Source organism: Macaca thibetana, chromosome 7 (assembly GCF_024542745.1).
Source record: "Macaca thibetana thibetana isolate TM-01 chromosome 7, ASM2454274v1, whole genome shotgun sequence".
Lineage (NCBI taxonomy): Eukaryota > Metazoa > Chordata > Mammalia > Primates > Cercopithecidae > Macaca > Macaca thibetana.
Window position 1 is genome coordinate 150,060,565 of NC_065584.1, and position 27,037 is coordinate 150,087,601.

Here is a 27,037-nt window from a genome sequence, read left to right on the forward strand (position 1 = left end):
GTGTTGTTTATATTGTTGTACACTCTAATTTGCAAGATTTTATGTTCATACCTAGTTTGCTTATAATAAATACATAGTTGCTCTTTTCTTATTATTTAGAATGAAGTAAATCCTAAATTCACATTTATAATTTTGAAGCAGCATAAACAGCTAGTTAACATTTGTATCTAGGTCAGAGGACTTTTCTTTCAGTTTTTTTTTTTTTTTTTTGGTGAGACAAAGTCTTGCTTTGTCGCCCAGGCTAGAGTGCAGTGGCACAATCTTTGCTCACTGCAACCTCTGCCTCAAAAGTTGAAGCAATTCTCTTGCCTCAGCCTCCAGAGTAGCTGGGATTACAGGCACCTGTCACTATGCCTGGCTGATTTTTGTATTTTTAGTAGAGATGGGGGTATCACCATGTTGGCCAGGCTGGTCTCGAACTCCTGACCTCAGGTGATCCACCCACCTTGGTCTCCCGAAGTGCTGGGATTACAGGCATGAGCCACTGTGCCTGGCCATGTTCTTGAGTAGCCTTGAATTAAAAATTAGGTTGTTTCTGCACTTTAGATTTCTGCATTTCATTGTATGTAAATTTTACTGTAAAAGAAAGAATATCAAACTATACCTATGTGAAGAATTGGGTGGGTGAGGTATATTGATATCCGAAACCAAACATTGAAGTGCATAAAAAATGAGATGGCTGAAGAGATAAATAGATGAATAGGGATGTGATACAGCCAGTATAGTAAAAAGCAGTAAATCTAGGTGTTCACTGTACAATGATTTAATCTTCTGCGTGTTTGAAAATTTTATAAGGAAAAAAATATGTTTTAAACCCACTGGGAGGCTGGGTGTGGTGGCTTATGCCTGTAATCCCAGTACTTTGGGAGGCCAAGCCGGCCATATCATTTGAGGTCAGGAGTTTGAAATCAGCCTGACCAACATGGTGAAACCCCACCTCTACTAAAAATACAAAAAATTAGCCAGGCGTGGTGGTGGACGCCTGTAATCCCAGCTACTCAGGAGGCTGAGGCAGGAGGATTGCTTGAACCTGAGAGGCGGAGGTTGCAGTGAGCTGAGACCGTGCCACTGCACTCCAGCCTGGGCGACGGAATGAGACTCTGTCGCAAAAATAGTAAGAAATAAATAAACACACTGGGGAAAAATTGGTTTGTGTCTATTGTTAATTTGTTCTAAGTTGTACTCCTTCCTGAGCCGCTGCAATGAGCTTTTTGCTGTGGGATATGACAGACAGCTAGATACTGTCCCTGCCACAAGAGCTTCTGGTTATAAATAGACAAAGACTCTAATTTCTAATTGACCTCTTTTCTTTTTCAGGGTTATACATAAATTTTCGTCACCTTTATAAACAGCGCAGACGGCGCTATGGACAAAAAAAGAAAAAGATCCACTAAAAAGAAAGATTTAGATGGCTTCTTGCCAGTTTGAGCCTAATCTGATTCTTACAGTTTTACCTTCTTGTACCAATGTAAAAGTTTTTTTAATGTTAAATGATTAAATTCTCAGTGAGGCTATCTTCCTTTTCCCCAGTAACATTCCTGAATTTACTGTTATCTTGTTGTAGTAATTGCATGACATGGATTCCTGATATCTGATGAGAGGTTCATTCTTGTGTATTCAGTTAATGACACCAAAAGGCTCAGCCCACCCCAACCCTGTCTCATGTTCAGTCTGTCTAATTCATGCCAGAGATTTTTTTTTCAAAAAGTGCTTTATCCCTACAATGTACTGACGGTTCTTACAGTTGAGATTTGTTCTTTTCAGCTATTGCTTGTGAAAAAAAGCAAGACTATGTCACTCTATAGAAGACTGTTAAAGTGACTCAGGCAGGACTTAATTATTCTGTACCTAAGGGGTTACTTGTTTAGTGGGATGGCATTGACTTTTTGAAAGTGAAGTAGACTGAGTCATTGATAAAACATTTCTAAGAGTGGGGCTCGAGAACATGTTTTACATGTGACATCCTTTGGCTTAACAACATCTATTATTGTAGTGCTCAGTAGTGTGGGCATTGAAGAGGCACAGAATGCTTTGAAAGAAACTAATCAGAATCTTGGAACATCATGATCATGCCATTCTTAAGTAAATAACTATTTTCAACACTGAAGAAAAGTGAAACATTATTTAGAAAACAATGAGATTATAAGTTCCAAACTCAGCCAGGAATGTGGCTCACACCTGTAATCCCAGCACTTTGGGACACCTAGGTGGGAGCATCACTTGAAGCCAGGAGTTCAAGACCAGCCTGGGCAACATAGTGAGACCCCTATCTCTACAAAAAATAAAAATATTAGCTGGTTGTGGTGGCACACACCTGTAGTCCCAGCTACTCAAGAGGCTGAGAAGGGAGGATCCTGAGCCCAGGAGGTCAAGGCTGCAGTGAGCCGAGATTGCCACTGCACTGCAGCCGGGGTGACAGTGGAAGATCCTGTCTCAAAAAAACCAAACCCCACACACACACACACACACACACGGTCCAAATGGTAGCAGGGATCCAAAGGGAACACAATATGTAGATCAAACTGGCAGTAACACCGTGTACAGCCTTTGACAAACTAGAAACATTAGAGTAGGCCAAACTCACCTCCAAACTGTCTTAGGCTGTGCACAAACACAAAAAATGGCAGCCTTCCATCTCCTGCACTGGCTGAGTCCATTTACTTGTATATTTGTTCTAGTGAGTGGTGAGTGAGTGATGGGACTACATTTTTTTGCATAGACCTCAAAAATAACTTCATTCTGCTGCTGTTCATTTGGCTTTTTAAAACCCATCTGCCATAGAACACTGAAAACAGAGAGAACTTTGGGGTGAACAGCGCTGATCCTTTAACAAAGATTTCTGGCAGGAAACTCACAAAAAGGAGAACTGAAAATTTAGACATACAGTTGGCCATTGTAAAAAACATCAGTTTCCTCTCATACATTCCAAGTAAACCAAGTAAAATAAGTGTTGGAGTAACACTTGCATAGAAGAATTTAAGGAGTGATAGCTCTTTCTGTTCTGCCATTCCCAACATTCCTGGGGGAAAGGAGACTCATTGAGTTAATACTGTTTCACTGAGCCCAAGATGGAAACTTGGTTTGATCTAAAACATCTGATTAACATAGGCTAGCTGATTTCTTAAAAATTCGTTGCATTGAAGGATAGTTTGCATGTCTGTAACACCTGTCAATACTTGTTCGTATTGATTTCTGATATTCTTGCAGCTGACTATGTGTAATTGGGCAGATCAGCTTTGCAGTAGATTATGCTGCATCGTCGTGGCAAATTCTGTATTCTTAGTGATTGTTACAAACCCCTTTATTGCTGTCTGAGAAAGTGAAAGATTGTGTATTTCTATTAAAACATTTACAATCAAAATTCTAATGACTGTGCTTAAAGATAATTTAGTCTAGTGGTTTTCTGTTAGTGATAAAGTCCTTTGTTCAGGCAAAATATTATGTAGCAGTTCAGCATATTAAACCAAAAACAGTTGCTCTGGTTGAAGCCTGAGAGTTACAGGGAAGGTGGTGCAACTGAAAAACACTGATGATGTAGACAAAGCCTCAAGAAGTTGCCCAAAGTCATAATGCTAGCTGGCAAATTGGAACCGTAATTAACTTTGGAATCAGTGATCTGTCAGGATTATCTAGCTAGAACCTTGCTTAGGCAATGAGGCCTAATCACTGTCAGAAATAAGGAAACCTCATGATTTATGAATCTATGCCACTTAGAAAGTTGAAATTAAAGTGATAAGACAGACCAAAAGACAAAGGTCTTAGTTTCATAGTGAAACCATTTTATAGAAAATCAAATATTTTGTTGTCATTGAAAAAAAACCTGGAAGAAATAGGACTCATTTTACACATTAATGGTTGCTCTTTAAAAGTTAGAATCTCAAGAGACACCAAAAGCACCTAAGAGTTATCACCACATTTTGCCCAAGTTGTAAGGAAAGTTCTGAAACTTAGTGGTGTTGTGTTTGTACTCAGCAAGCTCCAGACAGTCTGAGTTGCTCATTCCATGAACAGAAGCTTGAAAATGCCCTATACAGTTGAGATATAAACTGGAGAGAAGAGGTGAAGCTTTCAGGAAGCCAGAGAGCCCTTGCCGGTCAGGTTTCCTGAGGAAGGCAGGGGTGCTCTATGCTCATCAGTCCTTCAAGCCTCTCAGGAAATGTGCCCATCATGGGAACAGCAGCTATCTTCCAAGCTTAAAAATTATGAGTCCCAGGAAGTTAAAGCCCAACCAGCCAACCATCTTCACATCCTTCTCATACTAGTAGAGTCATTCAAAACAGCACATGGTGCTTCTGAGGCAGCCTCAGGAAGGTCTTTGGGTGGCTCTTCCAGAGGTGAACATACCGGAAAGGTTTTACCTAAATCATTTTCAGTTGAAAGAAAAAAGAAGGAAAGCTCCAAAAGTCAGTTTCAAATTCTTTCAGTGCTGCTCCCAGAGAAGTCCGTGTGCAAAGGTGTGATGTTCTGGTCATAAGCGGCATACTCAGAGGTGCCGGTACTGGCCAGTTTGAGCTGCTGGGCAGCATGGGTCAGCTGGAATGCAGCATCAGGGTGGGCTGTGTCAGGCAGCAGTGTGCATTCCCTTTCCAGCATATCAGCCACCCCTTTCAGCAGGTCCAGGAAACCAAAGGCTAGAGCGGCCTTTCGCAAACGGTTCAGCTCCTGAAACGACAGAAAATCACCAATGCTCCTGAAATGTGTTCTCAACACATACTTTCTAAGTGCTCAGCTTAGAAATAAGTTCTCCTTGACTGAACTTCAGGGAGCAATTTTCAATGAGAACAAATGTTTATTTAGGGATGCCAGTAACAAGAATGTGATGGTTTTACTGGGAAGTGGTTCCTCTGCAGGTGACCAGAAGCTGGCTAAGGAAGACAGTGAGCTGAATGAAACAACGTCATCATCACAGTTAATGAGCATTTATGCCACACGTGGTAGTCAGCACTTTGCATCCATCATTTCATTACTCCTAACTTTAAGAAGGAGTACTTTCCCCTTGTTACTTAGGTATGGAAAAGACTTGCCCTCAATCTGAAAAGGCTCTTAACCCCACTGTGGCAGGGCCTCAGACTAAGACAATAAACAGGCTCAGAGGAGGCCCTGGAGGAGTCAGAGTGGAAACACCAACAAAAAGAAAGGCTGGTTAGTGATAGAAGCAGATAAATAAGAAGTGCCCCAACAACCCCTTAGTGGAGTGGTCTGGGCAAGTTGTGTAGCCTCTCTGGGTCTCAAAGACCTCATTTATAAAATGAGGAGAATAACCCCTTCCTTACCCACTGCAGGGGCTGAAGCAGTTTCTCTAGGCTCTTTTGAGCTCTAATATGTAGAATGATATAAAACCAGAAAAGAGAAATGGGCTCTCTGACTTATCTTTCTACTATCATTTGTTTAAAAAGCGGAAAGTTAAGAAGGCCAAACAAGTGTGTCATCATGAGTAAATAGCTGATGACTGTAGGAAGCTCTGCAGGGAGGATGGACTGCATGGATTATGGGCTTCAGTTAGGGAGGGGCCTGGCTGGCTGAGAAGCTCTGCAGTTGAACTCTGATTAAAGCTGTTTTATTTCACCAGCTTACTACTTAATTAGGTTTGAAGACAACAGTGACATAAAGGTAATGAGATAACACCCAGACAAAGTAGCATGTATCTTCTCCCGTTAAGATGCTAGCCTGAGGCTGGCTATGTGTGCCGATATTTTAGAATTAGAAAGCTACGACACAAATGACATGCTTTATGCTGCACTTAATTTAATTCCAGCCAAACACCAGAACAATAGGGGAGAATCAAGGAGCAAACCTAAATGTTCCCCACTCTACCCCACCCCCTGTAACTTAATAGTCTCTTCACCAATGGTTCTGGATCAGCTACATATGATTCTGGAGGGCCATCTCCTCTGCAATTCATAAATGTGTAATGTCAGATGTCATTCCTAGAAGCAGATTCTCTGGTGCAATAAGAATGTTCTGGGGTGACTGGGTGGGGTGGCTCATGCTTGTAATCCCAGCACCTTTGGGAAGGCGAGGCGGGTGGATTACCTGAGGTCAGGAGTTCGAGACCAGCCTGGCCAACATAGCAAAACCCCATCTCTACAAAAAAATACAAAAATTGGGCCTGGAACGGTGGCTTATGCCTGTAATCCCAGCACTTTGGGAGACTGAGGTGGGCGGATTACCCAAGGTCAGGAGTTCAAGACCAGTCTGGCCAACATGGTGAAACCCCGTCTCTATTAAAAATACAAAAATTAGCCGGGCATGGTGGCACACACCTGTAATACCAGCTACTTGGGAGGCTGAGGCAAGAGAATTGCTTGAGCCCAGGAGGCAGAGGTTGCAGTGAGCTGAGATCATGCTACTGCACTCCAGCCTGGCTGACAGAGTGAGACTCTGTCTCAAAAAACAAACAAACAAAAATTAGCTGGGCGTGGTGGCACGTGCCTGTAGTACCAGCTACTTGGGAGGCTGAGGCAGGAGAATCACTTGAATGCGTGAGGCGGAGGTTGCAGTGACCCAAGATCTCACCATGGCACTCCAGCCTGGGCAACAGAGTGTGACTCCGTCTCAAGAAAAAAAAAAAAAAAAAGAATGTTCCGGACAATTCCCCATCCAGGAAGCCACATACATTGGTTGCCTGGGGTTGGCCTGGATACCCATATAGGAGTGATGAGGAGAGTTCAGGGCTATGACCCACAGGTCCTCTCAGCTGCTTCCATCAGTCATTCATTCACAGCAGCCCCAACACAGAAAAACCCTCTGCCTGTACAGAATGAGGCCATTTAAACCCTTCTAATTTTTGGATTTTAGGGAAGGAACAGACCTATCACTTTTACTGAGTTTATTTGAAAAAACTGAGGCCCAAGTCACACATCTCTAATGCCTGCCCATATTCACACTGCCATCTCACAGTTCTACTATTATGAACCATATATTTAAGGTACCTCCTCTTCCACTATATTCTAACTGTCTCACCTTATAGAATGTCTGTGTTTTTTCAGGTAGTTTCCTTGCATTTCTTAAAATCTTCTGTACATCTGTCTATTAAGGGTAAAAAAAAAAATCCAACGTTAGAATTCTGTGGTAAAAAGGGGAAAAATATAAAAGAATGGATCTAAATGTTTAAAGAAATGAAAATGAGAACACAGCTACAATGTCAAGATGAGGATCCCTTCTGTGTTAATGTCAGTTCAACATTAGTAAAGCACTCCCTCCTTCAAAAGGCTTGATAGTAAAATAAATCCCCTGACAGAAACAAACTTGCCTCATAAAAATGTACCCAGTAAACCCATACATCTACCACCAGAACAAAGACCATTCAATGGGGAAAAAATAGTCTTTTCAACATTTGGTGCTGAGACAACTGGATATCCACATGCAAAAGAATAATGTTGGACCCTTACATAATACCATATACAAAAAATTAACTCAAAATGGATCAGAGACCTACATGTAAAAGCTAAAACTATAGAACTCTTAGAAAAAACAGGGGCCAGGTGCAGTGGTGTGCCCCTGTAATCCCAGCTACTCAGGAGGATGGCTTGAGGCCAGAAGTTTGAGACCAGCTTGGGCAACACAGTGAGATGCGTTTCTCAAGGGAAGAAGAAAAAGAAAACAAAGAAATCTTTATGACCTTGGATTTGGCAATGATCTCTTAAGACAGCAAAAAGCACAAACAACAAAAGCAAAAAACAAAATTTGACTTCTTCAAAACCAAAAACTTTTGTGTATCAAAGGACACTATAAAGAGAGTGAAAAGATAACTCACAAAATGGGAGAAGATATTTGCAAATCATATCTGCTAAGGATCATACTATCTAGAATATATAAAAAAACCCAACAACAAAAAGACAAACCCAATTAAAAAATGGACAAAGAACTTGAGTATATACTTCTTCAAATAATATACACAAATGGCCAATAAGCACGGGAAAAGATGCACATTACTAGTCATTGAGGAAATGCAAAGACACAGACATACCACTTCACACCTACTATGATAGCTATACGATAATAATAAAAGGAAAACAACGAGTATTGGTAGGAATGTGGAGAAAGTGGAACATTTATACACTACTAGCAGGAATGTAAAATGGTGCAGCTACTGTGAAAGAGTGTGGCAATTCCTCAATAAGTTAAGCAGAATTGCTGTCTGACCCAGCAAACCCATTCCCATTAAAATACATACCCAAGAGTATTGAAAACAAATATTCAGACAAAAACTTATACATGAATGCTCGTAACAGCATTATGCACAATAGCCAAAAGATAACCCTAATGTCCATCGACTGAGGAATAATCAAAATGTGACACATACATATAGACATATGGAATATTAGCCATAAAAAGGAATGAAGTACTGATACATACTACAACATGAATAAACCTTGAAAACATCATGTTAAGTACAAGAAGTCAAACACAAAAGGCCACAAATTGTATGATTCTGTTTATATGAAATATCTAGAATAGGTAAGTCCATAGAGACAGAAAGCAAATGAGTGGTTGCTGGGGCCTGGGAGAAGGAATGTGGAGTGACTTTTCTAATGGGCAGAGGGTTTCCTTTTGAAGTGATTAAAATGTTCTGGAACTAGAGAGTGGTGATGGTACACTGTGAATGCACTAAATGGGACTGAATTGTGTACTTTAAAATGGTTGAAGATACATTTTATGTATATTTTACCAGAATAAGTAAAATAAACCCAAGAACAAAAGAATTTTTTTCTATAGTAGTCAAGATTCAAACAAAAAAATTTAAAAAAATAAGAAAAGCTCAGCTATAACTGGTGGTGAAAGTGGTTCTAATATCCCTCTGACAAGGAAGTACTGGGCCAGGGACATCAGCAAAATAGAAGACCCCGATTTTCCAACAAAGAGGCCCCTGACACATTAGCCTTGGCAGGATGTGGTTCAGTCTCCATGGAAAGGGGGCTCAGAGACTGTGCAGTCAACAGAAACTACTTTTGTTGTCCAAATGGACTGACTGTGTCTTCTCATTTGGTTTAAGTTGAACTTACTGGAGGAACAAATATAATAAAGGTGCTCAAAGGAGAAAAAAGTTTCAGTAAGTGATTTTTAAAAACAGGTATAAATGACTTTTTGTTGAAGAAAGGAGAAATGTTCCTGAATACCTTGCCTGAAAGCATAATTCTTTGATAATCATATTATCATAGCTTCCTATGAAAGTGTTTTTGTGGAATATAATTCTATGGATTGAGTTCTACTGAAGAGATGGAAGAAATATCGTTATGAAGACTTTTACATCTTTTCCAAAACTGTTGTTAAATACCCATTATGTTATTTAATGCCTCACCATATAAAAAATTTCACACTAAAATTCAATGCTAGGAAAATATGTCTCTCTAGACAAACTGACAAATGTCCTTTTTTCAGACACGAACAACTGACCTTGTCAACAGGAAGCTCAGAGCCAAAATGCTCATGTAAAATTATCATTTTGCCTTGGGTTCCTGGCACAATTGTCTTCCTTCTTCCTCTAGGATTCTTATTGCTCTAAATTTTGTAAAAAATGATTTTGCTATATACATGTTTTACTGTAGGGCATCTCAAATCCCTTTTGGAAATAATGACAAACATTAGAAGTAAATGAATTACTAAGTATCAAAGGAAAAGAAAATCAAATAAAATGCTTGCCTGCCTACCCAAATGCCTCCTGTCCCCAGTGGAAAGCAACATAAATGGTAATGTTACCTGCAGGCCGCTGGGTTTGATCCAGACGGTCACATTCTGGGCATAACTGCGTTTGTTTTTGGGCTGCAGGGGGAATGGGCTCTTATTGTCATCCTCGCCATAAGGGTTTTCTTTAGCATCTTAAAAGAAAAGACATTCTTGAAATGACATCTGGCAAAACACAATCAGTTACATTTCCAATTAGACTAGAAGCTCTTTGAATCACTCAATCTTTGATATCCTATCACTTTGTTAATTAAGAAAATCCATTAACTTCAGTCAGGTTGGAGAACCTGTTCTCAACAGAAAGCCACTGATGTAGGAGGCCCATTTAAGTGAAAAACAGCTTAATGTTTTTAAAGAAACAAGCTTCACTTATCTGATTTATAAATTAAGGTCAAAGAATAAAACAAATACATATTTAAAAATATATATATACACATACATACACACAGACACACACATATATACTGCAATTCTATATAGTCTAACCCAGTGCTCTCCCACTGAACTTTCTGTATGACGGAAATGTTCTATATCTGTGCTGTCTAATATGGTAGCTACTAACTACTGAGCACTTGACCTGTGGCTAGTGTGACTGAGAAACTGAATTTTAAATTTTATTTAATTTTAATTAAATTTAATGTGGCCAGTAGCTACTGGATTAGAGAGCACAGGTCTAGGCATTAAAATAATTAAAAAGGAAAACTATATATAGCCAAATTAAGGCAAAGGGCAAGACAAGAAATACTTTTATTGGTGAAGCATACCCCAATATGGCTTTTTAGTTTATTGCTTCCAAAAATGTAAAGCCATGTTGGTTTTATAGCTACATGAACAAACAGGGTTTGTCTCTGTACCTGCTTCCTGAGCCTATGAAACTGCCACAAACTTATAAAGCACGCATACTTCTAATGGTGTATTTGATCTTTATTATTATTACCACCTTCTGGTATAGACAGATCAGGAGTCATTTTCCTACAAGTTCAGAGAACTTAAATCCCTTGCCCAAACGTTCATGGTGAAAAATGTAATTAGACCAGTCTGTCTAACTGAGCCAGACATTCTCTACCCTGGATTTGGTCATTAACTGAAACACCTTGATACTGGCCCAATACTTCCTTTGCCAACTCTCCTCAGCCCTGACTCCTCCATAAAACACTGGCCCAACTCTCCGGACATATCTCCATTAATATTTGTCAATATATAAACCTTCTGAGTCAGGCTAAGGTCCTATAAGTCCTTTCCCACACAATAGCTCATTTCCAACTTTCCTGCTATTTCTATTACTCCCCACTGCCTAGAATGTTCTCCCTTCTCATTCACTCATTTACTTATTCACTTATTCATTCATTATCTATAGTAAGACCCCGCTACGTAGCAAGCACTATGCCAGGAATTGTGCCTAGAGAAAATACTTTTCAGCCTCAAGGAACTTACAGAATAAAGAATATTTATTAAATTCCAACTAGGTGCCAGATACTTTACATATTCAACTTCTCTCTTTACAGCAACTCTAGAGTGAAGATGTTATTAGTCCCATTAAAGATGAGGAAACTAAGGCACAGAGAGGTTGGATTTATATAAGGTTTCACAGTGACTCAGTTGGGCCTGTTTCCAAAGCCAACACTTTTTCCACCATTCAACACTGCCATTCCTTACCTGTCCAAACTTACCTACCTATATTCCAAGTCCAGATCCTATCTTACCCCTTCCATGAAATTGTTTCAAGTTTTTCTGGCAGATAGTGGCTTTTCTTAGACCCTTTTATCCCCTAGCACTTAGTATCACTACCAAACATTTCAACATCTAATCAGAGCCTATTTTGTACTGTCATTAGTTGTCTGGAGCCTATATGTGGTAACTAACTGGCTTAGGAGACAGGAAATATTACATTTATGAAAGAAGAAATAAAAAATATGATAGTATAAACAAAAAATAAAAATTATAAGATAAATTTGAAGATACAGAAGACAGAAAAAATTTAAAAAATGGGAAAATGGGCAGAAAGAGATAGAAAATTACAAATACAAATCACAAATACATGTTTCAGAAAAGGAGAACAGAGAATACAGAAAGAGGAAATCAAAGAAATAATTGATCTTCCCAATACTGAAGAACATGAATTGCCAGACGGAAAGGGTCTACTGAGTGCCTAGCAAAATGAATGAAGAGACCAACATTCTGAAATTCAGAACACCAGGGATACAAAGAAGATCACCGAGGAATATGGAGAAAATACAGTTCAGGGTCAAAGGTCTTTGAGTCACCATGGCACTAACTTTCCGTAGCAACACTGGACTCCAGAAGAGACAACAGAGTAATGCTTCAAAACTCTGAGGGAAAATGACTTATGACTTCCAACTTAGAACTCAATTCCTAACCGAACTATCATTAAGAATAAAGAATGAAATAAACATATATATATTTCCAAAATACACAAGATTTCAAAATATTTACTTCTCATGTATCCTTTTTTTCAGGAGTTGTTGTGAACAGGAGATCCATAGGAGAGATGTAAAGGGGAGACTCAGGACGACACCTATGCAACAGGTCTGGGGAATAACCATACCATTTATGAAGCAGGAGGATGGGAGATGATGCTAAGAAAAAAAAGGAAACTGATAAAATACCTGAAAAATGTATTTTACTTAGGGAGGAATTAGTCAGTTATATAGAAAACAAGCAAAGAAAAAAAAATAGCTGGGACTGAGCTAGGGGACAAAAAGCTGCAAAAACAAAGGAAATATAAATTGGTATACCACATAGCTTAGTTGTAAATAACATTTACATCATCTAACAAGGACTGAATACTGATTTAACCAAAAAGAACATTATAACTATATTGGGAGGATAGGAGGAGGGAAAATGTGCATCTTGTGTAGGTGGGTGGGAGATGGCAGTGTTAATAGAGCTAAATACTCATCCTTTAAAAAGTCAAAAAATGGCATCTAAAATGGGGAAAAGGGCTGGGTGTGGTGGCTCACACCTGTAATCCCAACAGTTTGGGAGGCTAAGGTGGAGGATTGCTTTAGCCCAGGAGTTTGAGACCAGCCTTGGCAACATAGTGAGACCTTGTCTATATAAAAAAATAAAAAAAATTAGCCAGGCATGGTGGCATGCACCTGTAGTCCCAGCCACATGGGAGGCTGAGGTGGGAGGATCACCTGAGAGGTCAAGGCTGCAGTGAGCCAAGATTGTGCCACTGCACTTCAGCCTGGGTGACAGGTTGAGACCCTGTCTCAAAAAATAAATAAAAATAAATAAAACAGGAGGCTGGGCATGGAGGCTCACACCTGTAATCCCAGCACTTTGGGAGGCCAAGGCAGGCGGATCACTTGAGGTCAGGAGTTTGAGACCAGACTGGCCAACATGGTGAAACCCCGTACCTACTAAAAATACAAAAATTAGCCAAGCGTGGTGGTGGGCACCTGTAGTTCCAGCTACTGGGGAGGCTGAGGCACGAGAATTGCTTGAATACAGGAGGCAGAAGTTGTAGTGAGCTGAGATCACACCACTGCATTCCGGCCTGGGCAATAGAGCGACATCTCAAAATAAATAACCAAAATAATAATAATAATAAAATGGGAGAACCCCTGACAGAACTAGGGACATACCTACATTATTAAGAAATGTAAATAAGGCTGGGCACGGTGGCTCACACCTGTAATCCCAGCACTTTGGGAGGCCGAGGCAGGAGGATTACTTGAGGTCAGGAGTTTGAGACCAGCCTGACCAACAACATGGTGAAACTCTGTCTCTACTAAAAATACAACAATTAGCCGGGCATGGTGGCTTGTCCCTATAGTCACAGCTATTAGGGAGGCTGAGGCAGAAGAATCGCTTCAACCTGGGAGGTGAAGGTTGCAGTGAACCAAGATCGCACCACTGCACTCCAGCCTGGGCGACGGAGTGAGACTCTGTCTCAATAAAATAAAATAAAATAAAAATAAATAAATAAATAAATACCAAAAGAAACAAATACATTTTAAAAAGTAGTTGTCTCTAGGAACAGAACTGGGAGTAGGAGGGATTGGTACAAACAATAGTGCTATTTGCATGTTTTGCTCAACAACCCTCTGAGGTAGGTTTTATTATTAATTGTTATTTGTTATAATTCCAATTCTAAGACTGCTGTGAGAGTTAAATGATATGGTACCCTCATTATGTCCAGCACAGTGCCTAGCACAAAGTTAAGTTCATTATAATATTAGCTATTATTATCCACACTGAAAAGCGGAACAGACCAAGAAGGAGGAAAAAACAACATGAACACAGGGTAGAATGAACAGCAGTTCAACTGGAATGAAGAACAACTGTAACAAGCCAAGTGTTGCTACATTGGAAGCCAGATCAGAAAGGAGTCTGAATGCTACTACCATCTTAGATTATAGATATGCATCTTTGGTGAAAACCATCACAATAGTCTAGTCGGACGTTGGCAAACTTTTTCTGTGAGGGCCAGACAGGTTGGAGTGCAGTGGTGCAATCAGGCTTCACTGCAGCCTCTGCTTCCTGGGCTCAAGCGATCCTTCCACCTCAGCCCCCTGAGTAACTGGGACCACAGGTGCACACCACCATGCTGGGCTAACTTTTGTATTTGTGGTAGAGATACAGTTTCGCCATGTAGGCCAGGCTTGTCTCAAACTCCTGGACTCAAGTGATCCACCTGCCTTGGCCTCCCAAAGTACTGGGATTACAGGCATGAGCCACCATGCCTGCCTGAATATTTATCATTTCTTTGTGTTGTGAATATTCAAAATCCTCTCTTCTAGCTTTTTGAAAATATATGCTAAATTATTGTGAGCAATATTCACACTACAATGCTATAGAGCACTGAACTTATTCCTCCCTAACAGCTGTAATTTTGTATCTGTTACCTCTCCCTATTCTCCTCTCCTCACTACCCTTCCCAACCTCTAATGACCATGATTCTAGATTCTACTCTCTACTTCTATCTCATTTTTGTTTAGCTTCCATATATAGGTGAGAACATGTGGTATTTATTCCAAATTTATTTTTGTACACAAAAACTCAAAATTTGTGAACCACTGCCCTGAGCGATCTCCCTCATTCCCACCATTTTAACTATTTGTGATAGCTTTACAACCTAAAATTTAATCTCCAACTCTGCCCTCTCTCCTCAACTTCAGACTTCTACAGAATTGTCTCTAGGCACCTCCACCTATATCTCATAGGCACAAACTCAACATAAACAAAATACGTTCTTCCCAAATTTACTCTTCTCTCTCTATTATCTATTTCAACTAATAGTACTACCTTTCACCCTGCAGCCCAGGTCAGAAACCTGGGATCATTTTTAACACTTCTCTCTCCTTTATTTTCAAATCCAAACGTTATTGATCCTACTTCCTAAATGTATTTTACCCCCAGTTATTACCACGGTCTGGCCCTCATCTTCACATTTCCAGGACTAACACCGTAGCTTTCAGCCACAGGTCCTTGCCTTTTCAAATCCACACTCCACAGAGATATCTTTCTAAATACAGATTTCTTATCTCTCACTTGGATTATGGCCATGTTGTACAACTGCAGGGGGCACCAGCCCCTAAAATATAGTTTGCTAACTGGTATCCCCCTGTTCTCACTGTAGCCAGAAGGATCTGATCACATTACTCCTCTTCAGTGGCTTCCCAGTATCTGCAAGATAAATTCCTGGTTCTTCACATTTCAGACAAGGCCACTCTAGCTACTACCAATCTCCAATCTACCATCTGCCCCTCCCACACCCACTCTCACATTTTGTGCTGCAGTTCCTTTTCTTTCTGTAGGTGTTCTGTTTGCCCAGGATGCCCTTTCTTCCCTTCATTAGCTTAGCAAGTTCCTCCTTTTCTTCAAAACTCAACTAGGGTATTTCTCCTCTGTGAAGATTCTCCTGAGTCCTCTAGGCAGAGCTCATCATCATCTCCTACAGGCTAACTCTGATTTGTGCCAGTCTGTGATCATTCCACTTTCCACTAGACTTTGAACAACTCCAGCTAACTCTTTTATCCCCTAGGCCTGGCACGGAACAGGTTGCTTGGTAGATGTTCCTGAAATTGAAATGGGCCCAAATGAGTCAAAGATGACTCTACAGTTGGAACCTGAGTAGCTAGTGGCACAAATGCCTTAATCAAAAGGAGGAGGAAAATCAGAAGGAGGAATAGTTTGAGGAGAAACGAGTGTGGGACAACAGGTCTGTAACAAACAGCTGAGCTTGAGACTGTGATAGAATATTCAGGTGGAGAGATCCAACTAGGAACTGGAAATATGATATGCAAATTCTGGGGAGAGATCAGGTGAGATCAGAGCTACAGATTTGGGAAATGTGAAGTTATTACAGCTGATAAAATAACCAACGGAGAAGAATAACCAAAGAGAAGAAGGCAAAGAACAACATGTTGGAAATCATGAGGCAAGGGAAAGAAAAGACAAAACAAAGACAAAAAGAAAAGTCTGCCAAAGAAAAAGTCAAATAGGTACCAGAAGCAATGTCAGGAAAGCTACAGAAAAACAGTTTCAAGAAGGAAGGATTACATTATCTAGGAATGACAGGAAATTACTTGAGTTGAACTATAGTACACCAAAAAATTATGGAGATTAGCTTTTCACTCTAAGCCACTGAAGAGTTTATTTATTTAAAGCAATCTAAATGTTGATTTCTCCCGAGCTGTAAAATTCAGCAGTTCAAACATCAAACTCTCTTCAAGTTTTCCATGTACACATCCAGCATCATCTGAGACCATGGCATACTAGTTCTCATCAGAGAACTGACTCATCTCTCACAGTCAGAGATGTCTCTGCACAGTCAGAGACATTGAGAACAGCAGAATGAAACAAATGAAACAGCAGAATGAAAACAAAGTCAAGATAACAAAGTCAAGATAAGTACAAGAATGAAACAAATGAACAGCAGAATGAAACAAATGAAACAGCAGAATGAAAACAAAGTCAAGATAAGTAAAATCTGATCTGGATTATACCTGAAATAGGACCCAATTGTGCCATTTTCCCTAGCCATGGGAGAGGTTCTGGGCCAGGCTCAAAGAGAGACATCATGAGGTTTGATTTCTTCTTGCTGTCAGCTTGGGAGTAGAGCATTCCATGCCATTCAGGACTAGATGGAGAGAAGACAGAAGATCAGAAGAACATCAAGCCGGAGACTGTCAAGTTAAATAAGTCTAGCCTGTATTTTTCTCTTGAGAGACACAGGCTTCAGCTTTGAAATTAGGCACTTTACTTTTACCAAAGCCAAATCCTAAACCTGAAAATGCATACTGCTCTCCCCTAATATTTCCATTCTTCTGGGATATTTATTATTATTCAGGTAAAATTACGTGGATATGGAAATCAAAAGCAGTCTTGAAAGAGAAAAAACAAATCATAAAGAGTAGCAAGTAGCTGGAGAGGTGATGAGGAGGGGTAAAGGCTGTGACCTATAGGTCCTGTCAGCTGCCTCACTAAGCCACTCACAGCAGCACCAAGAGAAGCCCTTCTACCACAGGGCACAAGGCCATCATCCTGTTCTGTAAGAGAGACTCTGTCCCCAGTTTCTCAAAGGGTCCCAAATGATTCTCATATTCAAACCAGTACAAGTAGCTTGGGTGCCAAGAAATATAGCAGACTAATACCTAGTAAGATCTGCATTCCTCTTTTTGGACCAGATAATTTTAACTGTAGCAGAAATGGAGCCATGCTTCCTTTGATTAATCCTAACCTCTTGATCTAAACCAGCCAACCCCAGGTAGTGGCCAAAATGATCAGGGACCTCCTCTTTTCTAACAATATGTATTATAGAAAGGGAAATAGATGGTTTTGCAGATTTTGAGACTTCAGAAAATGTAAATGCAGATTTTGAGACTTCAGAAAATGTAAAAGCTAATGGGGTTTCCTCACAGGGAAGGAACACAGCAGAATGATTATGAGGCTCTGGAGTCAGAATGCATGGGTAAGAATCATGGCTCTTTCATTACTAGCTGTGTGACCTTGGGCAAGTTCCACAACCTCTCTAAGCCTCAGTCTCCTCATCTATAAAATAGGGATAATGCTGATACCTCCCATATAGTGTTGTTATGAGGGATTAAATGTGCTAACATATGTAAAATACCTAGAGGAGTGCCTGGCACATAATAAAATGCTCAATGTTATCAGCATCTTTTTTTTGTTTAGTTCTATCCCCTCATTTTATAGATGAGGAGTCTGTGAATCTTGCCTAAGATCCTAAAGCAAGTTAGCATTGCTATAACCAGAACCCAGGTATTCTAGATAGGATTAGAAATAGGAAAATTGAGAAAGGATATAAAATAAAAGCAACATAATTAAAAGGCTCACTCCACACTGCTTCTAGGGAATGATTAAAAGAGTAGTTTAGAAGGTAATAGCAGCTGGGCACTGTGGCTCAATACCCATAATCCCAGCATTTTGGGAGGCCAAGGTGGGAGGATCCTTGAGCCCAGGAGTTCAAGACCAGTCTGGGCAATACAGTGAGACCCCACTTTTATAAATTTAAAAAAAAAAAAAAATTAGCCAGGTATGGTGGTGCACACCTGGGTCCTGGCTACTTGGAAGGTGGAGATGGGAGGATTGCTTGAGCCTGGAGGTTGAAGCTGCAGTGAGCCGTGATCATGCCACCGTAACCCTGGGGGACAGAGCAAGATCTTGACTCAAAAAAAAAAAAAAAAAAAGGAATGTAGTAGCAGGTGAGAAAGTGTGGCAGGAAAAGGAAAAAGTGACAAGGACCTTTCTATTTCTTTCAGAAAAGTCTGCAAAATACTTCACTTTGTAAAATGATTTTCCCTTTCATTCAACCAAATGTAAACAAAGTCTCCTACCCTAATTGAACAATCGCTACCATTCCTTCCACTTTTAGGCTACCATGGAGCAGGACACAAAAGTTGGGTATTTTGCCTGCAATCTGATTGGCTGAATTTTCATCTTCATTGTCATCAGTGATGCCAGTACCCACCTCATCACCTTCTGTGAAAAAAAAGAGATAACAGGTCAGACTGAAATTACCTACAAAAACCCCAAATCCCAATTTATACTCTTGGATGTTTCTAGCCTTTAAGGGATAGTGTAGAGTTCTAAGGGAATATTATAACACAGGAAAAACTCATTCCAGTTTTCCCATGTCTACATAAAAGTCAGTTTCCACACATTATATGAATTCCATTTATATAAAACATCCAGAATATCCAGAGAAAGGATATTAGTGGTTATTTGGGGTAAGGGAAATGGGGGGAGGTGTCTGGGAGTTGATAAAGGGTACAGGGTTTCTTTTTGGGGTTATAAAAAAGTTCTCAAATTGATTGTGGTGATGGTTGCACAACTCTGCAAATATACTAAAACCCACAAACCACTTTAAATGGGTGAAGTATACGGTATGTGAATTATATCTCAGTAAAGCTGCTGCACACACAAAAATCCATTTTCCACAGTTCCACTAGGATGTTTAGTTAGATGCTATCTGGAAGCTTCAGGCACCCATTTAAACAGAATTAGATACAGAGATGTCAAGTATATTCATAACCAACAGGCTTAGGGCAGCACATGCATGTGAGTTCCCAAAGATAAACAATGATTACTCTATAAGCTTCTTGACTGGATTCTCCAGGTTCTCTCACACTCTGCTGACAGATGAATCTTCCTACAATTAACTTCTCTCTGAAAATATCTATGTGTGTTCTGTTTTGTTCAAAGACTTTCTAATTCAACAGGAAGAATTTGCCCAGTTTAGCTAGACAATTCAACAGCCCTTACAACACGGCCCTATTCTGCCTTCCCATATTTTCCTTTTTCTTTTTTTCTGAGATGGAGTCTTGCTCTGTCGCTCAGGCTGGAGGGCAGTGGTGCGATCTCGGCTCACTGTAAACTCCGCCCACGGGTTCATGCCATTCTCCTGCCTCAGCCTCCTGAGTAGCTGGGACTACAGGTGCCTGCCACAACCCCCGGCTAATTTTTTTTTTTTTTTTTTTTTTTGTATTTTTAGTAGAGATGGGGTTTCACTGTGTTAGCCAGGATGGTCTCAATCTCCTGACCTCGTGATCTGCCCGCCTCAGCCTCCCAAAGTGCTGGGATTACAGGTGTGAGCCACCAAGCCCGGCCACCTTCCTATATTTTTCTTTTCACTATTCTCCTACATAAATGGTTTATTTTGCTCAATTTCTTTTTTGGCCATTATACTGGCATGCAGAATTCCCCAGGGCCTTAGAAATAAGGGAAATCTGCCTGTTCTCTGAGAATAATAATTATCAACACAGTTGAGTATATATCAAGATTATACTATACTTGATATATACTCAGATTATATATCTGTGAGTATATACCAAGATTCTGTCTGTGAACATGTGATTGGTTATAGAATATCCAATACTCCAACTGAGATAACCTGGGCATAAATGGAATGTGGTCATTACTCAGTATGTGAAAACCTGACTACATACACTTCTTAGAGAAAGCTGATAAATATAAAGTGGATGGTCAGCCTAAAACAGAGAAAAAGATAATTTTAAGGGTAGAACTAGGATTTGAACCTGTAGCCAGACAGGGACCAGAGCTCCTGCTCTATACCCACCACAGCACAGTGCCACCCTTGATAAAGAGAATTTTAAAGAGCTAGAGTCTAGCATTCTCCAGAGAGATGTTGAATTTGGGGAGATGACTTTATAGTTCCTACAGATATATGCTGCAGTAAGGAGGACTCACAAGGGCCTGCATTCACCCATTTGTTCAACAATATTTACTGAGTATCTACTATATGCTGAGCACTAGTAGAACAAAGAACAGATGTGATTCTTCCCCTTATAAAGCTGTATTTGACTTGCACATTTATCAAGTAACCTTCTGATAACTACTTAAGCTTTCTCAGCATGTTACTACTAGGAAAGGCAGAGAGCCCTGGATGAGGGACTAAGCATTCTCATCTCTAAAGAGGATCTCCACCGTAAATTCACAAACTAACACACAGTAAATAGGTGTCAAAATGTTTCTACCATGTAAAGCAGAATTACTTTTCTGCTATATTAGGCAATATTCCATTTTCTAAAATCTAATTCTGTAACTATTCCTTTCCCCTAAATTCTGCAAAATGGGCTATCCTACTATCTAAGATTTAAGAATAACTTTAGTTAATAAGATGCTTCAGACATATCACTGGAATAGGAAGAGAACTCACCTTTGTTAAGTGCTATAGGTAAGACCAGATGTCTGGACAGAACTGGGGGACTTGAAATATCAGCTATATCAATAAATCCCACTATTTCCAAATCTGAAAAGAAGGAATCAACATAGAATTAATTCATTCTATGGAAAAGTACATTATTTTCTGTGTATTAGATTTCACAAATGCACTGTTTAGGTTGTGGTTTCAAATATGATGACTGGGAAAGTTATTAGATTTCTCTATGGGGTCGTCCAATAATTTGCATTTTTTTTTTTTTTTTTTTTTTTTTTTTTTTTTTTTTTAGACGGAGTCTCGCTGTGTCGCCCAGGCTGGAGTACAGTGGCCGGATCTCAGCTCACCGCAAGCCCCACCTCCCGGGTTTACGCCATTCTCCTGCCTCAGCCTCCCGAATAGCTGGGACTACAGGCGCCCGCCACCTCGCCCGGCTAGTTTTTTGTATTTTTTAGTAGAGACAGGGTTTCACCGGGTTAGCCAGGATGGTCTCGATCTCCTGACCTCGTGATCCGCCCGTCTCGGCCTCCCAAAGTGCTGGGATTACAGGCTTGAGCCACCGCGCCCGGCCAATAATTTGCATTTTAAGTTGCTCAGGAAATAATGATAACTGTCATTTATTTAATGAGTTTAAGTTATATGACAAAATCTGCTAAATTTTATTTTTATAAGGTTAAGACCCCAGCCAAGGCAAAAACTGAAAGGCTAATCCCTCTGTGTAGTCAGAGATGTTCAGGTCACCAGGGGGCATCATAGTCAAACACTTCCACAGCAACTACAATCAGCCTTTGAAGAATAAAGCTATTGTATTAAAAACATCTCTCTGAGAAAGAACTGTATTTTATACAAAACTAGGGTAAGCAGTCTAAATATGACAATGATTTCTCTGCTTTATAGAAGCTGTAGTAAAGACCAAAAGTATTTGTTGAAAACCTTAAATGAATAAAAATAAATGTAATCAAAAGAACTTAAAAATTTCGATTATATAATATAAAAACTTAAAAAACAATACAAATTACAAAGAAGAAAAAGTCACTCATTCATAATCAAAGGAAATCTCTATTAATATTTTATTGATGTGCTTTTCAGTCTTTCTTCTAGATTAATACCCATATTTTCAAAAGAATTTTTAAAAATCAGAACATGGTGAACACCTTATATTTTTCTTTTTTTTTTTTTTGAGACGGAGTTTCGCTCTTGTTGCCCAGGCTGAAGTACAATGGTGCAATCTCAGCTAACTGCAACCTCTGCCTCCCGAGTTCAAGTGATTATCCTGCCTCAGCCTCCCAAGTAGCTGGGATTACAGACATGTGCCACCATGCTTGGCTAATTTTGTATTTTTAGTAGAAATGGGGTTTCTCCATGTTGGTCAGGCTGGTCTCCTGACCTCAGGTGATCCGCCTACCTCGGCCTCCCAAAGTGCTGGGACTACAGGCGTGAGCCACTGCACCTGGCCATATTTCTAATGTATTAGGAAGTGTGCTTCTCTGGAGATTTGCTGTCCTTACCTCCCTTAGCTGAGTAATAAATTCATTAGTATAAGCAGCTAGATATTTTTCATTTGAGTAGGAAAAGGTCTACTATATTTTAGAGTAGTTTAGCTGCAAGAAAGATCTCCCACTAAGAGTTTATATGAGAAAGAAAAGACCTATTCAAATTTACTCTTCGAAAAAGGATGGGAAGGAAGTGGAATCTAACTGTTATGAAGGCAACAAGACTTTTGGTACAGCTTAACATACTGCTGTCTAGTCACAGTAGAAGAGATGGATGCCTTGCTTCTAGATAGCCAGAAGCTAAAGGCACAAAAAGTAAAAAGACTGTTCACAGTCCCTCACTCCAAAACTCCTTAAAAATCCATATACCTCAAACAATGAGCATTCACTGCACATTTAATTCTAATCATTTATTGACTGAACAATTATCTATTGGGCACCTACTAAGTGTCAGGCACTATGCTGGACATCAAGGCTGTAATGGTGACTGAAACACTGACAATATCCAACCCTAAAAGGTTTAACATGCACCTAATATTCAAGGAGTCCACCCACCAATTGGAGGTAAGTCTCCTCTCCACTGCTCCTTGCTATTTTTGACTCTTCACTTTGCCAGTCTCAGTTAAGCATAGTATTAGCAACACGAACCAGGTAAAAGCTGTGGTAACATCACTTTCTTTCAGTCATAATATAAGTAGCAGGACTAGAAGAGTACACTATATCGGATCTAAGAACTCCAAGACCATCTGGTTGATTCTCCCTACCTAGCCAATAAGAACTAGGGGAAGGCTTCCCAAGGTCACACAGCAAGAGTCATACTGCAAAGTATAGAAGCTAGTCCTTCTTTTTTTTTTTTCTTTTTTTTTTTTGAGACGGAGTCTCACTCCGTCGCCCAGGCTGGAGTGCAGTGGCGGGATCTCGGCTCACTGCAAGCTCCGCCTCCCGGGTTCCCGTCATTCTCCTGCCTCAGCCTCCTGAGTAGCTGGGACTACAGGCACTGCCACCTCGCCCGGCTAGTTTTTTGTTTTTTTTCTTAGTAGAGATGGGGTTTCACCGTGTTAGCCAGGATGGTCTCGATCTCCTGACCTTGTGATCCGCCCGTCTCGGCCTCCCAAAGTGCTGGGATTATAGGCTTGAGCCACCGCGCCCGGCCGCTAGCCCTTCTTATATGACCTTAATTATGACACTAATTAAGTCCAGTATCTCTATTAAGAATCATCTCAAAGATTTCAATGCTAGTGAATATGGCTATGATTTCCAACTCTTATAATTCATGGTTATAATTATCTAGGATTGGAGATCAACTGATGACCTTACCATAAAAAACCAATATTCTGCCACCCCTTAGGTAATGAATCTTCCAATCCAAAGTGCTGATGACAACAGCACCCTAGTACAGGTTGAGTATCCCCTATCTGAAAATCTGAAATCCAAAATGCTCCACAATCCACAACTATTACACATGCATGAAGCTGACACAAAGCTGAAACGAAATGCTCACTGGAGCACTTTGGATTTTCAGATTAAGGATGCTCAATCACTAAGTAAAATGCAACTATCCCAAAACCCAAAAAAATCTGAAATCTGAAGCACTTCTGGTCCCAAGCATTTTGGGTAAGGAATACTCAACCTGTATCACAATATATATATTTCTTTTTAACCTTCTTAGACAGAGAAGAGAGTAAAAGTCACAAGTTAGAAGAAAGTAAGGATAACAGAGAAACTAAGAAAGAAGTTTTTTTAAAAAGTTACCTGTGTTAATGACTTTAGGGATAGGATCAATTTCTTCATCTACAACAAAAGGTTCTGGCCTGGGGAAGACTTGTACATCAGCAGTTAGGTGGCCACACTTGAGAACAGCATGGAAAGGCGTATATGCCAGATCTATCAGTTTTCTAGAATATGAAAATTAATAGTTATAGAAGAGTAATACGATACATATAAAGTTAATTTTTCAAGACGCAAGGGTTGTTTTCCTTTCAAGTTGGTTCCAAAACTAAGATCTGACCATCTGTAAAACAGAACAAAATCTGACATTTTTGGTGAGGAAATTTCAATGCTGAAAAGCCCAAGAGCAAGTTAATTTGAAATTGCTGAGTCATTACAAGGAAGTCAGTATCTACAGGCAGTATAGATTTACTTTAAAAAGTCATTACTACCAATCACTTTATCTGAAAAATGTACAACTTGGGGAAAATGAAATGACACAATTAGGAACAGTAAAACAGATAGTCTTTCTGGATGTCAAATTATAATACTGAATTGTAAAGAAGGCAAAAGAACTCTAAGCATATACTCACCCAAACATAGACTGTACATTCTTCAAGCACAGGGGGCCATCAATAGTAAAAATCTGCCCTTCACCATTGTTTAAATCTATGAGACGTTCAAGGCATTCCAAGGAATCAGTGCTCTGGAGCTATAAAGCAAAACAGATGACCCTTAAAGTGGCTGGCACAAAATGCCAGATTATTATCAGCACACCAAGGTCAAAGCCATTACAATAACACAGGCAATAAATAACAGATGATTTTTTTAACAGCCAATGTGAGAAGAAAATAACTACAACAATTTTGACTCAAGGTTACCAAAGAGGAATGTTACGTAAAATGACACAGGTAGAGCTATTTCATTTAGGAGTAGTTTTGCAAAGATTCTCAGAGGTGACCACAGTTAGTATTTACACAGCATCTTTCCTCCAAAGTGTTTCTAACATCTTTTGGTGAGAACCATCATTATCTACATTTTACAGACAGAAAAACTGAGGGGAAAAAAGGTTAAAACACTTTCCCAAATGAATGGGAAAACAAAGAATGTTTAAGTGTTTAATAAAACATATATCAGAATAATGTTACTTTACTCTTCTGTCAAAGTCAAAGCACACTACTGTCAACATTTCTGGTGGAATGGAGATAAGAATTCTTATATAAGGGAAATGAATAACGCTAAAAAGAACACCTTGACCCTTTATCCATCAGCAGGATGGATAACAACTCCAGCTATGTTCCCCAGATGGGGCAACACTCTGAAATTTCAAAGAACATTTGAGACCCAGAATCTTTTCAAATAAAATGACCAGCCTCAGCTGAAACCAATGGAGTTCAATACTACAGTATATACAATATAGCACTAGTGGTATGTACTGAAAAATAAACTAAGCTGTAAAATATGCCTAATCAAACTAAAAACTTAGTAAAAGGTATTACCTCCTCCAAATTCGCCATGCACATGATATATAACTTAGATGGGAAAGGAAAAGGTAGTGGAAACCTGTTGCTCTCACTTCGTTGATTTTGAGTAGCTAAGGAATGTCGTAGTGACCCTCTACCAATGCCAAGACAGCCGTCTGTCACCAGGACAACCTGTTTGTAAAAAGAGAGAGGAGGCTGTAGATTAAATTACATATTTAAAGCAGTCCCATTTAGCAATGTCTTCACTGCTAGAGAGGGGCACCAGGTCTGGGTACAGTTGCTCAAGCCTGTAATCCTAGTGCTTTGGGAGGTCAAGGCAGGAGGATTGCTTGAGCCAAGGAGTTCAAGACCAGCCTTGACAACATAAGGAGACCCTATCTCCACAAAAACTTAAAAAAAAATTAGGAGTGGTGGCATGTGCCTGTGGTCCCAGCAAGTTGGGAGGCTGAGGTGGGAGGATCACTTGAGCCTGGGAGGTCAAGGCTGCAGTGAGCCGTGGTCACATCACTGTACTCCAGCCTATGCAAAGAGAGACTCTGTCTTTTTAAAACAAAACAAGCCGGGCGCGGTGGCTCAAGCCTGTAATCCCAGCACTTTGGGAGGCCGAGACGGACGGATCACGAGGTCTGGAGATTAAGACCATCCTGGCTAACACGGTGAAACCCCATCTCTACTAAAAAATACAAAAAACTAGCCAGGCAAGGTGGCGGGCGCCTGTAGTCCCAGCTACTCAGGAGGCTGAGGCAGGAGAATGGCGTAAACCTGGGAGGCGGAGCTTGCAGTGAGCTGAGATCCGGCCACTGCACTCCAGCCTGGGTGACAGAGCGAGACTCCGTCTCAAAAAAAAAAAAAAAAAAATAAATAAATAAAATAAAATAAAGCAAAACAAAACAAAACAAAAAAGCAGGCCTGACATGGTGGCTCACGCCTGTAATCCCAGCACTTTGGGAAGCCAAGGCAGGCAGATAACTTGAGGCCAGGAGTTCAAGACCAGCCTAGGCAACATGGTGAAACCCTGTCTCTACAAAAAATAGAAAAATTAACTGGGCATGGTGGTGTGTGCCTGCAGGCCCAGCTACTTGGGAGGCTGAGGTAGGAGGATCACTTGAGTCTGGGAAGTTGAGGCTACAGTGAGTATGCCACTGCAGTCCAGCCTGGGTGACAGAGTGAGACTCTGTTTCGAAAAACAAAACAAAACCTCAACCCGTACCCCCCGCCAAAAAAAAAATCCAAAAAAGGGCATGAGAAAATTTTGTGGGGTGCTAGAACCCCACTCTACATTATAGGATAAAGAATACCATGTCTTAGTTGTAGTAGTAGTTATACAGGTGTATACATTTGTCAAAACTCAGTGAACTGTGTACTTAAGATCAATGCATTTTACTCTACTTCATCTAATAAAATATTTTTTAAAAGCTTGCCTCTGAACACCTAAAAAAGGACAAAAACCTTCACAACCAATTCTTACTTAATTGTATTAAAACTAGAACCCCAGGCCAGGC

General features: G+C 40.1%; 2 protein-coding genes across 5 annotated transcripts in view; one reads left to right on the forward strand and one right to left on the reverse strand.

Moving 5' to 3' along the window:
• The window catches only part of HACD3 (3-hydroxyacyl-CoA dehydratase 3), a 49,274-nt gene extending 45,913 nt beyond the window's left edge, over positions 1–3,361 (forward strand). Inside the window, exon 11 of the mRNA XM_050796010.1 lies at positions 1,318–3,361. Within this exon, the coding sequence (XP_050651967.1) occupies positions 1,318–1,394 (77 nt within the window). The 3' untranslated portion in view covers positions 1,395–3,361. The remainder of the gene's footprint in view (positions 1–1,317) is intronic.
• Positions 3,362–3,783: 422 nt separating this feature from the next.
• Positions 3,784–27,037, reverse strand: part of INTS14 (integrator complex subunit 14) — a 34,331-nt gene continuing 11,077 nt past the window's right edge. For all 4 annotated transcript variants that reach the window (XM_050795970.1, XM_050795969.1, XM_050795971.1 and 1 more), the window contains exons 4-12: positions 25,551–25,706; positions 24,645–24,763; positions 24,097–24,239; positions 20,852–20,944; positions 18,510–18,654; positions 16,662–16,795; positions 9,700–9,818; positions 6,964–7,029; positions 3,784–4,662 (exon numbers count right to left, since the gene is read on the reverse strand). In XM_050795970.1, the coding sequence (XP_050651927.1) occupies positions 4,411–4,662; positions 6,964–7,029; positions 9,700–9,818; positions 16,662–16,795; positions 18,510–18,654; positions 20,852–20,944; positions 24,097–24,239; positions 24,645–24,763; positions 25,551–25,706 (1,227 nt within the window). In that variant the 3' untranslated portion in view covers positions 3,784–4,410. The remainder of the gene's footprint in view (positions 4,663–6,963; positions 7,030–9,699; positions 9,819–16,661; positions 16,796–18,509; positions 18,655–20,851; positions 20,945–24,096; positions 24,240–24,644; positions 24,764–25,550; positions 25,707–27,037) is intronic.